The 15,932-nt window shown below is 43.2% G+C and overlaps 1 protein-coding gene across 1 annotated transcript in view; it reads left to right on the top strand.

The window, feature by feature from the left end:
- Nucleotides 1-95: 95 nt before the first annotated feature.
- Nucleotides 96-15,932, top strand: part of aPKC (protein kinase C iota type) — a 54,190-nt gene continuing 38,353 nt past the window's right edge. The window contains exons 1-7 of the mRNA XM_065429224.2: nucleotides 96-489; nucleotides 6,827-6,948; nucleotides 9,085-9,174; nucleotides 9,475-9,525; nucleotides 10,195-10,280; nucleotides 11,716-11,847; nucleotides 15,261-15,372. Of these exons, the coding sequence (XP_065285296.1) occupies nucleotides 440-489; nucleotides 6,827-6,948; nucleotides 9,085-9,174; nucleotides 9,475-9,525; nucleotides 10,195-10,280; nucleotides 11,716-11,847; nucleotides 15,261-15,372 (643 nt within the window). The 5' untranslated portion in view covers nucleotides 96-439. The remainder of the gene's footprint in view (nucleotides 490-6,826; nucleotides 6,949-9,084; nucleotides 9,175-9,474; nucleotides 9,526-10,194; nucleotides 10,281-11,715; nucleotides 11,848-15,260; nucleotides 15,373-15,932) is intronic.

The following is a 15,932-nucleotide window of genomic DNA, read 5'->3' as shown; positions in this document are numbered from 1 at the left end:
GAAAAAATTCAACGAGGGTTTCGTAACGCGGCGCCGTCACATTGGACCATTGGTTCTATGACTGGCTTACGACCTGGCTCTCACGCATTTCGGAGCGACTGGGCAGGCATTGTATATATAAACGAGAAGGCCCAAGATGCTATGCGAAAGGTGTTTCCGCTTCCGTTTGGCACAACCCAGCATGGCGGCGGTGGAATTTCTGCTTTGACTCATTGGGGTGTTTGTGCAGCAAGATTGGCGAGCGCTGCAAGTGCTGAAATGCCTGAGCGTTTGAAGACTGTGAAATCGACGTCGCGGACGCGCTGTCTGCGACGCTAGTTAGCCTTTTACGTTCGCGAAAATCGCGATCCTATGAGCAGTCGCTGCGCGCTTCTCCCGCGAGTTGACCACAGAACATCAATCTGCTGCTTCGCTCTGAGTAATTAATTCGGCCTCCAAGATGACTGACGGCGAAGGCAATGAAATTCGTGTCAAGACGGCCTACAATGGGTGAGACGATGGAGCATGTTCTTTCGCAATGTTCGGGTTTTCATTGTTTTTTCGCCAGGCTTGTTGTTTTTCCCTAAAAGCCTGGTATCTCCCGGCTGTCTTGTGATGACCGTTGACACACGCAATCTTCCAACATTCTCCAGTTCCACGCGTTATATTTCCGAGTTTTCACAGTCAAAACAGTGTTTCCTTTATTTTTTTCCCTGCTTCTTTCACACACCGAGATGTTCGAGTGATCGTTACTAAGCCCGTCTCGAGAGAAAGACGTGCTCCTTGTAGGGCTTAATCGAAGCGCCCCTCCTGTCATTTGCCTGTTTGGTTTTTGTCGGGCTCCTGTCACGCTATGCAGAGGCACCCCCGAGTCAATTCGGCTTCTCCTTAGTTATCCACACCCGCAGAGAACGGCTCGCTGACGGCGCCCAACTTCTGTTGCGTCCCCTCTTGCAGTAGACGGATCTTGATTTTCTTGTGTACTTTCCTCCGGCTGACTTCGCGTGTCCCCCTTCGCGCGGCAATTAAGACGGCTGACCTCGAAAGTGTCGCGGCCGCCGCCGCTTGTCCGCGCGCGCCCGCTGCCTGCAACGTTATGTGGTTATGTCACTCGCACCGTTCGGCAGTTCTCCATCCACGGCGCCGTGTAACGTTATCGCCAGCGCCTGGAAACTTCCTTCTTATTTCTTCCCCCACATTTCACAACTCCCCTGCATTGCGCGGAAGCACTGCAATGTCTGTACCAGTGTTATCACAGGCTGACGGCGAAAGTCCGCCGCTCTTTCTCGTCTTTTTCTTTCCATGTTCGCGTGCTGCAGCGTTCCTTGGCGTGCGACGGATGTTTCCGCGGCGAGCGAGCGAGTCGGCAGCCCTTGCGTGACGCGACGACGGCTCTCTGCGCTTCGCGCTACCCGCTCTCTTTTCCTTTTCTGGGTTCTTGTTTGACGCGCGGCGTGTTTGTGAAAATGGAATTCGTTCCGGTCACGGCCCCAACCGTTGTTCATTGTGCTGCAGTGGCCGCCGCGTCATTCGCGCAGCTGCTGCTGCTCCAAGCGTGTAGTGCGCCGCTGCGTAACGTTACGCCGCTCGCTGGACTCGTAACGGTCCCTCGGAAAAAGAGCCGCCGCTTGATCGTCTGCTACCTTGTTCGTCTGCTCGCGCAGCGCCGTTTCTCTCGACCTCTTTCCGTCCTTACTTTTTATTTTCTCACGCTTTCCGAGCTAGCGCATTTTTTTCCGGCCCACACACCTACAGACTGCTATATGAGCAACGCCCGTAAGAGACCTGTCAGCGAGGAAAAAAGAGAAGCACGGATATATAACTTGGCTGCTAACCGCGCAGCGCGTGCACCCCTACCAACTCGCCCAGCCTGTGTCGCGCATCTTGCTTTTCTTTTCGCTTTTATTCAAATTACCTCAGAAGAGCTCTCTGTGAAGCAAGTCCGGTTATCGAACAGGTCCGAGCTACGCCCTTTGAGTGCTTTGCGTGGGCGTAGTATGAATAAGCGCACGCATATCGGCCGCGGAAGCCGGGTTTAAAGATCGTCTGTCGTGTGTCACGGCTTTATATGAGCCATGCGCAGTTCTGTTTTCTTTTACACACAAACACACACGCACACACACACACTGAGTTTCTCGACTGGCCGTAACATCGGAATAGTGGGGAACAGCTGTATACACGATTATTCTCTTGTTAATAGTCAGCAGCATCAGCTGGAAAATTCATGTTCTGCTGTGTGATATGTCTTGACACTTACCCTTTATGTGCAAAAACTTCAATGTATGCCAGTCCACCTTGGCCGACGTTGCTGCATCGTTTCACATATTTGTGCCGCCAGCCGTTTCAGTCATGTATGATGGAATCGGGACATATTTGGCACAACTATGCACGTTTCTGACAGAAAAGTTTATTTGTGGCCAGGGCTTCAGTGAAGTATTTTATGTTGCTCACATCTTTTCAGGAAAAGGTGAATATCATTCCATCTAGCTGGTGCACACATTTTCATTGTTTTGTTGTTTTCATTGTTTGTTCATTGAGTCATCGCCTGTACTTGTCATTTCTAAGTTCACCCTCGAAACTTCAGAATGTTTAAGGCAAAGTTGTTTGAATGGAATGTGAGAAAAGAGCACTCATGCACATGAAAGAACCTAGCAAAATGTCTAAATTTTACCATTTTTGAAAGATGCAGTATGCTGGGGTTACCCTTCCTTTTTCTTTGCCTTCAGTATCCAATTCAGCATTAAGAGGCTAATAAAAAACATGAAATATATTGACTGAGGATGCACTGTGTGTGTATTTTACCATTCATGTAGTACCTTCACAACCTATATGCAATCTTTATGAATAGCTTACAAACCTTAGGCAAACTTGCAGTGGGGAAGTGACAAGTGGTAGTTCTGTGAACACACAGTAACCCAAAGTAAACTGGATAAAACCAAATGGGCATTTTTTGCCCCCTTTGGATTGAAGAAACTCAACACAGCAGTAACACGGAACAAATGTAACTGCGTACATTAGATTCACTTGAAGAGTGCAAAAATTACATTGACTACAGATAAAGTGTGTAGATATAATTTAGTAGCTCTGATGTGAATTCTATAGCAAGAAACATGGATACAAAGGAGACAGCTGGGCAGTGTTTTCATATTTTGTATATTTTGTTTTGTGTATTTTAATTTGCTATGTGCTTTAAATATGCATACTTGCATGTTGGCATTGAAAATGGTAGTTCAAATTGGGAGGGAAGTTTAGTAATGTCCGTGTGAAAACTGACAGGACATACATTTTCTTGTGTGCTGCAAGCTTTTGTTCAGTTGTGTGCACGGTTCACTCATCGCTAGTACGTTGAAATTATTTCCCAAGAGATACAGAAACTTGATTTAATATTTCTTTTGTTTTAGAACAATGCATATGTTATCACTGATAACAGATCACAAAGCGGGTCATGACAAGTTGGAGGGGGTAATTTATTGACACATTTCTTCCACGCTTCTGTTTTATCTTTCAAACTTATTACAATCGGCAGCAGTGCACTATTATAGCCCGGCTATGCAAACATTCTGACACTTTCACATTTTTGTGATACACAAGTGCCTATCATCGTGACGTAAAGCAATGTCGCATGTGGCCACCCAGCAGTTGCTATATTCCGAGTCTTTTAGATTGCCGACAGACACATCGCTTGGAGCTGAGAATTCTGTGAGCCGAAAGGTTTCAGACCCACCGAAGCTTGATGCTGACATTAAATGCACTTGAAATGCTTGACATTAAATGAAAGTGCACATACCATGATTTTAAAGAGCAGGACAAAATGTTCAGACTTATTGTAGCCTGATGCTCTAGGCATGATACCCAAGTCTTATTGCTCATCTGTAATACAGGCAACGTACTTGAGAGCTCAGCACTGCGGGTTTTTTGTTTCTAGAGGTAGCGGGAGTCAGCCTGCTGCTGGTGGGTGGCGGGACCCCTTAGTGTGCCAGTGTGCTTTTTTGCTTGAAAACTGAGCATATTTGTAGTCAATATCCATGAACAGTTTCCAGCAGTTGTTGCTGACAATGTTTGTTCACATGTAGGTCTACTAGCTTCTCCAGGAGTTGACATAAAATTCAGCCTTTTTCCAGAACATCTGCATTGTATGCAATCTGCACACTAGAGGTCTAGCTTGCCCACAGAAAGGTATTGCCATTTCTGGAATGCCGGGTTATCGGAGAGGTCCACAGCAGCACCAACGCTCGTAGCGACATCTTGTGACACAGAGCTTAAAAGGACACTAAATCATTTTACGCTAGTAATTATCATTGAAGAACTGTATTGTTGTTAATTCAGCAATAACAGGTTGATTACCACAAAAGAAAATTAAGATTAAAGTTAAATTTTCTGAATATCGCACCAAAACCGCAATCCTGGTATGTCAGGGTGATGTCTGGGATTTCAAAATATTTTTTATGTTTGGACCCCGTTGAGCCCAGTGAAAGGTCCCGAAACTTGGCATGTTCAGTCCTTGGCTCCTTCAGAACACCACGTAGTCCATTTTTACCCATGAAGAATCTAGTGGAAATTCCTCACATCATGTGGGCTGGTGTGGGAACTCCAAGGCGACGGTGTCACCCATCTTTTGTTTTTGCTCGTTTTCTGGCTTGCCAAGCACCTACTTGCAGTAAGAGTGGTGTTTTTGGTATCGTAGGAGGGTAATTTACAAATACAGGTGAGATCACTTTTCTCTTTAGTATCCCTTTAACCTGAGAGCATAAAAAGTAGTGCTGCAGTGGCCCACCATACTGTACTTAACTAATGGTGTAAAGCGTTGGTGGCAACAGAATTGTTAATGTGCAATTCTTTTTATGATTTTGCTTCGCTTAGAGCACTTGCAGGACACAAAAATTTTGCAGGCACATTTTAGTTGGACAAATTGTCACAAAACCTCACTGCCAGCTTTGCTACTGCTGTCCACAGCTGCGGTAATCCGTAAACAGGCAGAAGTTTTATAGACAAGCCAAAACTAGCTATTATGTAATGACTTCTGTTCATTGTAATGGTGGGAAATTTTCATAATTGTAGGTGATGCAGACAGTGAGGTCCGTGCGACTGTTGTACCGACCAGCCATGTAGTTAGGCCGATATTGTAATTGACATTAAAAGAGAAAAAAATGGCGCTGGGCAGGTCATGTAATGCGCAGGTTAGATAACTGTTGGACCATTAGGCGTACAGAATGGATACCAAGAGAGGGAAGTGCAGTAGAGGACAGCAGAGGGCTAAGTGGTGCGATGAAATGAGGAAATTTGGAATTTGGCTAGTTGGAATCTGTTGGCGCAGGACAGGGGTAATTGGAGATCGCAGGAAGAGGCCTTCATCCTGCAGTGGACATAACCAAATAGGAGGAGGATGATGATGATGAGGATGATGTCACGTAAGCATCGCGACAAGCATTTCCAAGTGGCAAATGATTACTTTGTGTATGGACTGCACTTAATTGCTGCACTAGGCATGCAAAATAGTGGGGTAAAGTGTTAAAGTGGTTATTGTGACGCTCCATATTGGCCATGACCTGAAGGAACCATTTGCTTACTCAACCTCTTATGATTACACACAGTCTTTTTCTAAGCATTAGAGAAAACGCAAAACACGAAAAAGTCCCATGCGACTAGTTGGGCGACACTTTTATGTGGCACATACTGAGCTATAGAAAGAGGGGTCAGAAAGTTTTCACGATGGCCTACAGTTATCTGATTGGCAATTCTGTTCCGATTATAATATTTGAGAAGTTAATTAATTGTTAATAACTAATTCTGTAAATAGGCAAAATACAAAAATTAGTCTGACTTGCTCCAAGTGACAGCAAACAGCACTACCTTGGTTCTGTCCAGCTACGTGGTACTCGCATGTTGTTAAAATTGCGGCACTAGTTACGGGGAACACCCTTTATTAGCCACAAGTTGCACGTGGTGTAATCACTAGGCAGCACCTCCGTGTAGCCTGTACATTCAGTTTTCCTTGCACTGCGTAAAACACACACAAGGTCAAGAATGAAAATATAACTGTGCTGATCGAATTGTAAGGTATCAAATATTTTTCATAAGTCTGCAAATATATCTGTGGATAATATGTCATGGAACTGTCATTGAATTGAGTGAGGGAAATAGTGGAAACAACTAGAATGTATAAGAAGGGAGCAGGAAAGCCGCTATTCTTTCTTGAGAACACATTTTACTGTGCAAAGCAATAATCTCTTAGTGAACAGATTTTTGAGCACAGCACTATTGTGTAACAACAGCGAGGTAATTTTTCAGCAGTTTTTTGGTCAAGCTGAAAGAGAGATGAATCTAAGATTACACAAGGAGGTGATGAACTCAAGATGAGATTTGCAAAATCCTTATGTTGTGTACTTGTGGGCCAAGTCCGTTAATTTGTAAGACTGCTTTGGTGAAGCATTCATTATAAGTGCTCCCTTTCAAGAGGCAGCTCTTTGCTGCCATGAATGTCAACCAGTAAAGTGTGTTTCACTGGTAACCATTTTTGCACCTAAGGCTAATGCACCTCAGTAAAGTGTCATTGTGCCACCATCATTGTCATCATTGTGGTTGTTATTTTGTGATCTCTTTCACCACTGTCGCGCCGTCGTCTTCATACGGCAGTCGCGAATTAAAGTGGTTATACCTTTATGCAGTAAATGGCTGAAGGATGCCAAAAGTGTAAAGCCTTATTTTTTTTTCTTCTTTTCTTTTAGTTTTAGAATACATAAAACAATGTGTGCTTAGCATGCTTTTTTGGCACCGTTTGAATACTACTAAACTCTACGCTGTGGTTGTGCATGTTTGTTGGAAACTTCAACCTGGCCATCTTGTGCAGGGAGATCATGGTCATGTACATCGACCCATCCATCGCTCTGGAAAAGCTCTGCAAGGAGATGCGGGACATCTGCAAATTCAACGAGGAGCAGCCGTTCACCATGAAGTGGGTCGATGAAGAAGGTACGCTGTTGCAGCGCTGTCGTGGAAAATGCTGGGCAGTGGAAGAATATCTGAAGCCAGGGGCCAACGTCTTGTAGTCTTGGTCATTTACGGATCCTGGATCAGCAAGTTTTAGTTATGACCGTGCCATGAGCCGTTGAGAGTGCCCGCTCCCTAACTACATGCAGTTGTTGGCAGCACGATCTTTCTTATCGTAGGAAATAAACTTGTCAAATACAGCTATCAACGGCTACTTCCTAGATTGTTCTTTTTTTTTTTCGGGGGGGAGGCACTTTTGGCTTTTCGATAAGAAATAGTGAAAGATTAGCATAGCATAAGCAAATTATTCAAGAGGGCCCTTCGTGTGCATGGTTCTTTTTTATGTAAGTAGCTTAGCTTGCTCATTATTTTTTCATTGCGTCCTTATCAGATGGCTTTATTTTATTATTCATTTCTCTCTCACTTTTCATTCCTTTAGCTTGGGATAAGAGATAACTTGGGACAGGATCAGGCTTAAGTTTTTCCGAGCTGGGGACAGTGGAGGAAAACAGCAATATGCTAAACTGTTGACTGATGCTGCAAATGTGATCTTGCTTGATTTCAAGAATGTGAAAGCGTTTGCTAGAACACCAAGAAGAGTAGCAGTAAACATCATAGCTTATCTTTATCATATCAGTTCTAGCGAAAAGAAGCCTAGTCACAGCATCGTAGCAGCATTGCTGAGCCAAAGCACTGTAACACGCACTTTACCATAGAAATTGGAAGAGAACCACTAGAATGCATTGAGTTTATTAAATTGTTGAAAAACCAAAGTGCAGAAAGTTGAGTACTGACTGTTTGTTTGGTTATGGGTCTCGTGTATATGAACATGTCGCAACAAAGGCACATCCGCCATTTGAGGCTTCGTGAGAGAAGGCATTGATATTTGTGAGGGAAGAGTTGTCACTCTGAAAAATGACACATGCTGCACGACCGTGCCTGCTTTGTTTTCTTCTTCTTCTTTTTTTTGTTTTCCAATTCTCAGACCACATTGTTCTTTCCACTTGTTCTCTGTGCGTTGCAGCGGTGTTGCATGACCTATTTTGTTCTGTCTGTGGCGAGCAGCTGCCGCATCTGTGTTGTGTCGTCAGGAGGAGACGGGTCTGCCCCGCAGCGTGCTTTCGCTCGGCTCTGGTAACACCTGCTCAGGCCTTGAATCCGAGTGGGCCCCGTGCTGCACTGTGGAGGAGACACTGACTGTTAGCAGTGTTTTAGTGATGTGATTGCTGCCTAATGAGCCATGTCACATATTAGGAAAGGAGGGGGGGGGTGGAATCTGTGCAATGCCTAGCATTGCAGCTTTCCTGTCTGCTGCATTAGGCCTGGGTGCTTCATGGGGCTTGGTTGAAGTGCACTTTATTTTCTGAAAGTCTCATTTCTATTGCATATATATGTATATATATATCTTTTAGCTCGTTGCAAGAGCTGAGAACTGAGATAATGTCTAGGGACTTTCTTTTGTGAAAACCTTCTTTCACGGACAAAAAGGGTGTTTAGCAAATAAGACTTGTAGTGATTTGCTTTTGGCTTTACTTGGTATTTCCTCTTCTCTTTGTTCTGTTTTCTTGGTTTTCTTTGATTGATTTGTGTTTCTTAAAGCCTGCGTGAGTAACGATCCTGAGCCTGCATCACAAAGGCTCAGAATCGTTATATTTGTCTAATTTTTTTGTTGCATCTCATCGTGCTTGTTAATGGGTTGTTTGCTTAGGTTGTCTCTGAGCTCCCTTCCTTCCTCTGTCAGGTGCACGGTAGCGGAGTCATTGATAATATTAACCATTGAAATTGGAGCCAATAATTAAGGGGTTGTTGTTATGCGGTGTCCTGCAAAAATGGCATCAAGGTGAGTTGAGCTACATTCACGGGTTTATGATATAGGTTGAAGAATGTGCGAATGTTAACCAAGCACCTTGCTGTTATTTGTTTCACTCGTTATAGTCCCTGTTAGCTTTTGGGCAAAGAAAAGCTGTAGGTTAACCATTTGTACACTTGAAATCTTTATAGCCCAAGGTGTGCATCACACGATATGAGCCAAACTGTTCTCTTGTTGCAGCATATGTATTATTTTTTTTTTCATTTATGATTCAGAAAAATAATATAATGTAAATATCTTTGCTGCAGGCGATCCATGCACCATTTCATCACAGGAGGAACTGAACGAAGCCATCCGTCTGTACGAACTCAACAAGGACTCTGAGCTCACCATACACGGTTTGTCTATGAGCCCGCATCTCACTGCAACTCTTTCTCCACATTTGTTTTGGTTATAATAAAAACTTAGAGTGCTAAAAAAACAAATGATGTAGAAGAAGAAACGCACACCACACGCGCAAATGAAGGTTTTATGTCTTTCTTCTTCTACGTCCTTTGTATTTTTAGCGCTCTAAAGTTGTATTATAATGCATTACCAACTAGCCCACCTATCCATCCTTTTGTTTTAATTATTTCTTGTGCAGTATTTCTTCTTTCTTCTAATTTCTCATTATGCTTTTATCATTCTATATTATGCAGTTTTTCCTAATGTCCCCGTGGCCCCTGGTATGCCCTGTGCTGGAGAGGACAGTAAGTTGATGTTTTCTCAATTTTTTAGCAAACTCATGTGTAATGTCTCACGTTTGCTTTAGTGTACAGTTGGCAATGAATAGAACATGACAATAGGAGTATGCAGCTTTAAATGTATGCAGCGTGATAGCATGTTGACAAAGAACTGCCTACTTAGTGGGAGTTCAAAAATTCCTTCTCAGGTGTTTTTTTTTTTAACATAGACTCCCCGGTTTTACCGTATCCCTTTAGCTCTCTTTCTTGAGTCTGATGTAGTTTTTTTCTCTCTTTTTTTTTTAATGTGCAAAATTATCTTGACTATAAAAAGAGCTTTATTTTTTGTTCTTTTATCATACACAGCATAGGAAGTTAAATGAAAGCTGCACTCCTGTTAACTATAAGTATATTTTAGCTGTATGCGGAGCAAGTTCTACTGTAAGGTTCTACCGTACAGCTTACAGGAGCTGCAGTTCTGAATACAATATTGTACCTCTGTTTAAATCTGAAAAGTGATCGAACTCTCATTATGACTAGCATATGTATGGCTGTTGAATGGCATATGCATATGTTGAGCATTTCGAATTTTGAACCCCACTTACCATTTTTCATTTGTGAAGGCACATAATATCTCTAGCCTGGTTAGCAAAGCTGTCGGAAGTCCCTGATGGTGCTGTTGTGTATACGTTTCAGAGAGCATCTACAGAAGAGGGGCACGGCGGTGGCGTAAACTCTATCGTGTCAACGGCCACATCTTCCAGGCGAAGCGTTTCAACCGGGTATGACACTGTCCCACCACTTCTCCGTCTTTTCCCGTTGTCTCTTCCACGGGAGATGTATTGCGACGTGGCTTGTGTGATGGCAGTTTTCGTCGGGGCGAGATAGTGCTGTTTGCACTTCTTGCCTCTTTACACATAAAAAGACATACGGAAGGAGCCCTGTGCCTTGCAGTTGTCGTCAATTCTCTCATCTGCCGCTCCCGTGGCCTCACCCTCAGCAGCCTCCTCGCGAAGCTTACTGTCGCAGGGAAGGGGCTGAGTGGGTGGCCCCTTATCTCGCTCTTGGCTCCTCTCCTGATTGAGTGTCGGTCCGTGACAGCCAGGCTCTGTGCGGGACCTCCCGGGCTTTGCTTTTGTTAGGCATGCGTGGTTGTCAATGTGTGCGATGATACTAATAGAGCTGATAGTGAGTGATAATAGCCTTCTTGTCTTTTTGGGGTTCTTTCACTGTGATTGCCTTTTGTCCTTGCTGTCTACTCATTCTGACTTACTTTTTCTTAGTGGATGAGAAAGTTATATATTTGTTGTTCAGTTTTATGCTCTGCGTTTTTTATGTTGTGTAATTTTTGTTTTCAGGTTATGAATTGGCAGTTGCTGTAACGATTAAGAGATTAGTCATGCAGAAACATCTGGCTGCTTTTGCATTGCATTCTTGTCTTGTGGTAAATTGTGTTTTTCTGTTAGAAGATTGGAAGGGGCTAAGTTTCTTTTAGTTGAATACTGCACAATTATTTGTTGTGAGGAGAGGAAATTGTTACCGAGCATTCGAATGAGGAAACTGCATGGTACATTTCTGGCACCGAATTTTCTGCTCTTCAGTTTTACAAAAGATACAAAACTTTAATGAAAAACCACTTTGTTGTACATAGTCTGTGTTCTTGACCACTTCTTTCACCACGTCTGCCTTTCATGCAAGCTGAGTTGTTGGGTTTGTCACGCGCACTTCGCACTGAAGAATTGCCGTTGCTGCATTGTGGATACCTGCTAGACTAAACGGGGGCTGAATATGTTGGAACAGGATAGATGTCTTTTCAAGCACTGCCGAGATTAAACTTTTTCAACAAGGAAGAAAATAGGCAGATGAAAACGCTCCTAACAAATTATTTTATTCAATGATGTCACTTTAAATATAAGTATATGGGGTGGAAAATGTCCACCCATGGTCTTGTATTGCCCTCAGCCCATACTCTTGTTTTTCCTGGCATCACTAAATAAAATCAGTTTGAGTGCTTTCATCTGTCCATCTCCGTCCTTGTCGAAAAAGTTTCAGTTTGTCAGGGCTTGAAAATTAATTTGCTGGGCTAAAGAGTGGTAACACATCTATGTCTCGTGAGTGGTGATCTGTCTGCCACACTTTATGTTAGACTCTCGCACTGAGCAGCGTGCCCTGAAGCTGCAACCCCCCTCTCCCCCTCCTTTTTTTTTTTTGCCACAGCGTGCGTTCTGCACCTTCTGCCTGGACCGCATCTGGGGGCTGGGCAGGCAGGGCTTCAAGTGCATCAACTGCAAACTCATGGTGCACAAGAAGTGTCACAAGCTCATCAAGCTGGCTTGCTCGGGACCTCTTGTGAGTACTTTGCACCCCTCTCTCCGACGCAGCAGAACCTCACTAACTTGGAGCTGCTTAACTCTTGCATTACCATGCCTATTCAAATCAATCACCGGTGATAGATGCTTTAGATATCTGATTTCGACATGTTGGAGCCATTTCTTATCAACATAAGGCCATCCAGTAGTTAGTACAGACACTGAACTTTCAAAATCAGTTTTAATTTTCATGCTTCGGCATTGTTGTGATTTCTGACGGGCCTTTCTGTGAACTAATGTATGTATATTGCATACATTAGTTCATAAATACATTAGCATACATTAGCTATAAAGAGGCGTGGCTGTCACCTTTTGCCACGCTCGAGAAAAAAAGCTTGCCGCTCACGATTACGCTGCACTAGTAATCAAAATTTTGTAAATGACTCGCAGCAAGTCAAGTATTAAATTAAATCGTCGGCTTTGCTATCCGACAGGGCTGAGCAGTGATAATTAACCGAAAATGACGCCAGCTGTTCATTAGTGAGCTTTGGTTTGCAGTCCAAGTCATTTTATTTCGCCAAAGGGTATTTCTGAAGGTTTGCCGCATGTCCAACATATGGACCTGGAATTTTCAACCAGGTTCCAATCGTTTCGGTTTGGCTTATCTCGTAAAATCCAGGCGCGGGACACTGTCGGTGTCACTTTGCAGTTATCGGAAGTCACTCCCATGGCATCGTCTCGCGCGGCTGCGTTGCAAGGAGAGCATCCTGCTCGAAACTATGCTGTACCCGCACTTCAATATAGTTACGAGGACTTGAGTTATGATGTTATGATTCCAAAGATGACAGCAAAGCAGAATCAAGCTCTGACGGCGACAATGTTTTGAGTTTTTTCCAAGACCTATAAAAAGGACCATTTTTTCTCGGTAACGAAAGAGTTAAAGGTATACTTACTAAAGGGAGAATTAAGTTAGCTCTAATAGTAAACTTCGCTTCTACAATACCACAAAAGGCCTCTCGCACCTTGAGACAATGTTTGATAAGCCTAAAAAAAATACAGAGAGGGAGAGACAGGTGGGGACACGCAGCCTTGAAGTTCCTGCAACAGCTCACAGTGATTTATAGTAATGAACCGTTTTTTGTGAAATAAACAAAGATAAATTTATGAGTGACTACTACTTAATCAGTTTTAACTGATTTTCATCCCTCATAGTGTGGCCATAGCTCAGTGGCACCTTATGCGCGTAGCTTCTTTTCCCATGTTCCCTAGTGAATGACCTCCGTTACACCAAGTTATAGCACAGGTAAAAGCACACTCAAGTGAAGACTGTGAAGTTTGCTGTCTTCCTAGAGAATGCTGTTTTGAGGTGGTTTACTTTAAGCATGCACTTTCCGACACTTCGGCAGTCACTACTAGCACTACTTGCATTCCTCAGCCTGCTTTGAAAATGGTTACTACACTGATCGACAAGGTGTGTTGGACGGTCCAGTACACCTTTGTATTGCAGTCCAGGGAACGGCTTTCTTGGCGTGCGTGTGGTCTCAGTTTAGGTTTACTGTGTTGGCAAGTCCCAAGGCTAAGCTGGTTGTAGTTGTTGTTGTTGTTGTTGTTGTTGTCCTGAGTGGCCGTGGCACATACCCACAGTGGGGGATAGCTGGTCATGCACCCCCCAACTTCTTTCTTGACTGCAATGCCACTGATGCTGTTCTGGACATGGGCTGTTTTGTGAATGAACTACCACAATTGCCGAAGTAGAATTTGCAGACAGTGCTTGGAAATTGATGCAAGTGGTGTTGGAAGCTCAAAATGGCCGTGCATGTTTGGGACAGGCTGTCTCAAACCAGCAGCTGCCTTGAGTAGACGGCATTGATAACCTGTCATGATAACCAGAAAAGTGTATCAATGAGAAATGTATTAAGAGACCTTGTATTCAATCTTTCGTTGCATACTTGGCCACAAAACAGCTGTTTGTTACCTTTAGAAAGAGCCAGTCCTGTTCTTCATGCTTAGCGTTTAGAAGAGTACCGGCACAATATTTTTCTCATTTTTATTTATTTATTCGATAGCAGTTGGTCCAGTAATTATGCTATGGAGACTCTCAATTCCTCGAGTTAGCAACAAATAAATAATTGCGTCTCCTTTTAATGCGAGGAAGCTTTAGCTCGGGGCATCCTATCTAAATACATGGGAAAGGAGAAATTGTTTTTCTCGGCAACCACTGCACCAAATTTGATGAGGTTTGTTGCACTTAAAAGAAAAATTTTAAACCTAGTAACTGTTGGTCGTGAATTTTTTATTTAGGCCATCAATTTTTTACTAAAAATGACGAAAATTGCAAATTTTCAGGAAATGAAATTATGAAGTTTACAACATTATGACTCAGCAATGACAAATTATATCACAATTCTTTTAATTGCACCTAATAATACGTCTAAAGTGGACAGAATTGATGTATTATAATTTGTTCTCAAATCGACCACTAAATTGTAAGCAGAACTTTTGCAAAACCCTTGTAAACAATCTAACAAATTCATTTACAACATAAATTGACCTATCAAATTTGGCCGCTTTGCATGCTCTAATGTATGCAGTTTACAGAACTGTTATATCTGTTCTAGGTGGAGAGCTGCAAATTTGTAAACTTCATGCTTCTATTCTTTTTTCCAAACTTACCAATTTTTGGAAACTCCATTTAAAATATTGAGGCCCTAAATCACACTTCCGCTTCAACAGTCACTAGAATTTAACTTTCTCTTTCAAATACAACAAATTTTATTAAAATAGGTCCCGTGATTATCTCAGAAAAGAGTTTCTGCGTTCTACATGTATCTGAATAGACGGCATCAGAATTGGGCCTGAGCTAAAGCTTTTTCTTTGTGCGACCATTTTCAAAACGAGCGCTAAGTGCAGTGCAGCTTTGGATGTGAAGCAGGAGACTATTGCTGTCACAGAAACCAGATCTCACGATCTTAGACACACACCATGACAGTGCTGCCAATTCCTGAGCCCATTTAACACTCCATGGGGGAAGAGTGGAGAAGGGCCCCTACTGCCTTTCCAAGAGAAGTGCACGTTTGGAAGGGCACGACTGCACCAAGGTTGACTAGCGTGCACTTCGACTTTTTGTGATACCACATGACCTCCACTTCTAGTCTCATTAATATGAATGATCGCCTGCTTTGCGCCCAAAGTCATGATGCACTTGGTGCGCATTTTGAACTGGTCGACTAAAAAGTGGTGTAATTATTCATGATGGTCTTAAGGGATTGAATTTTCATATCGTAATTATGGAGTATGCAGCTACATAAAAACAAAAAGAAATGCAGGACACAATATTTTCGTCTCGGTACGCCTTTAACACTGCGTTGTGCTATGCATTGTCCGCTATGACAAGGTACCGAACTTACGTTCTGAAAGAAACGTGTAATTCAAAGCTGTGTAATGCCCTTCCAGAAAAATGACCAGGACCAGTTTGCTGAGTCGTCTGCCCCCACTACGCCAGCACCATCAAGGACAAACGACACAACAAATGGCGGTGACGTCAATGGCACGAGTTTGACCAGAGGTAAGTCTTGCTTGTTTATCACCTTCCATTCAGTACACAATAGACCCTTGTCCTAGCTGGCAAGTGCACTTCTCTGCACTGCACATTTGCTCAACTAACGGCGGCACCAGTTATCATTCAAAAGAAATCAAAGGGCCAACTGTGCCTGCTGGGGCTTCTCTCTTAAACATGGTTTCACCGCGAGGGACACGTCTACATTTTCCATGCCATAATATAGTCGAACCCACTTACAAAAGTATTCAGGTGCCATAAAAATTCCATTGCTATAACCGATAATTGTTATACCCGGGTTGCACGAAAGAAAAGATCAAAGTGGGGGATGGCGTATCTGTTTCAAGAAAACGATAATGGTAGGGAGGCCAGTTCTCCTCCACGTCACCTTTCTTCATCCGGCTTCTGATTGGGTTGACTCATTTAACTGTTTAACTTCCTGTGCGCTCTGATCGCATGTTGTTAACAAGCCGCGGCTGTCGACGTTCAAGAATAGTACTGCTATAACAACTGCAAAGAATGGTCACAGGCGGCAAGCGACATACGAGCTCTGTTGAGGTATCGCTTTG

Source organism: Dermacentor albipictus, chromosome 2 (assembly GCF_038994185.2).
Source record: "Dermacentor albipictus isolate Rhodes 1998 colony chromosome 2, USDA_Dalb.pri_finalv2, whole genome shotgun sequence".
Taxonomy (NCBI): Eukaryota; Metazoa; Arthropoda; class Arachnida; order Ixodida; family Ixodidae; genus Dermacentor; species Dermacentor albipictus.
This window is presented reverse-complemented; position numbering and strand designations above follow the sequence as displayed.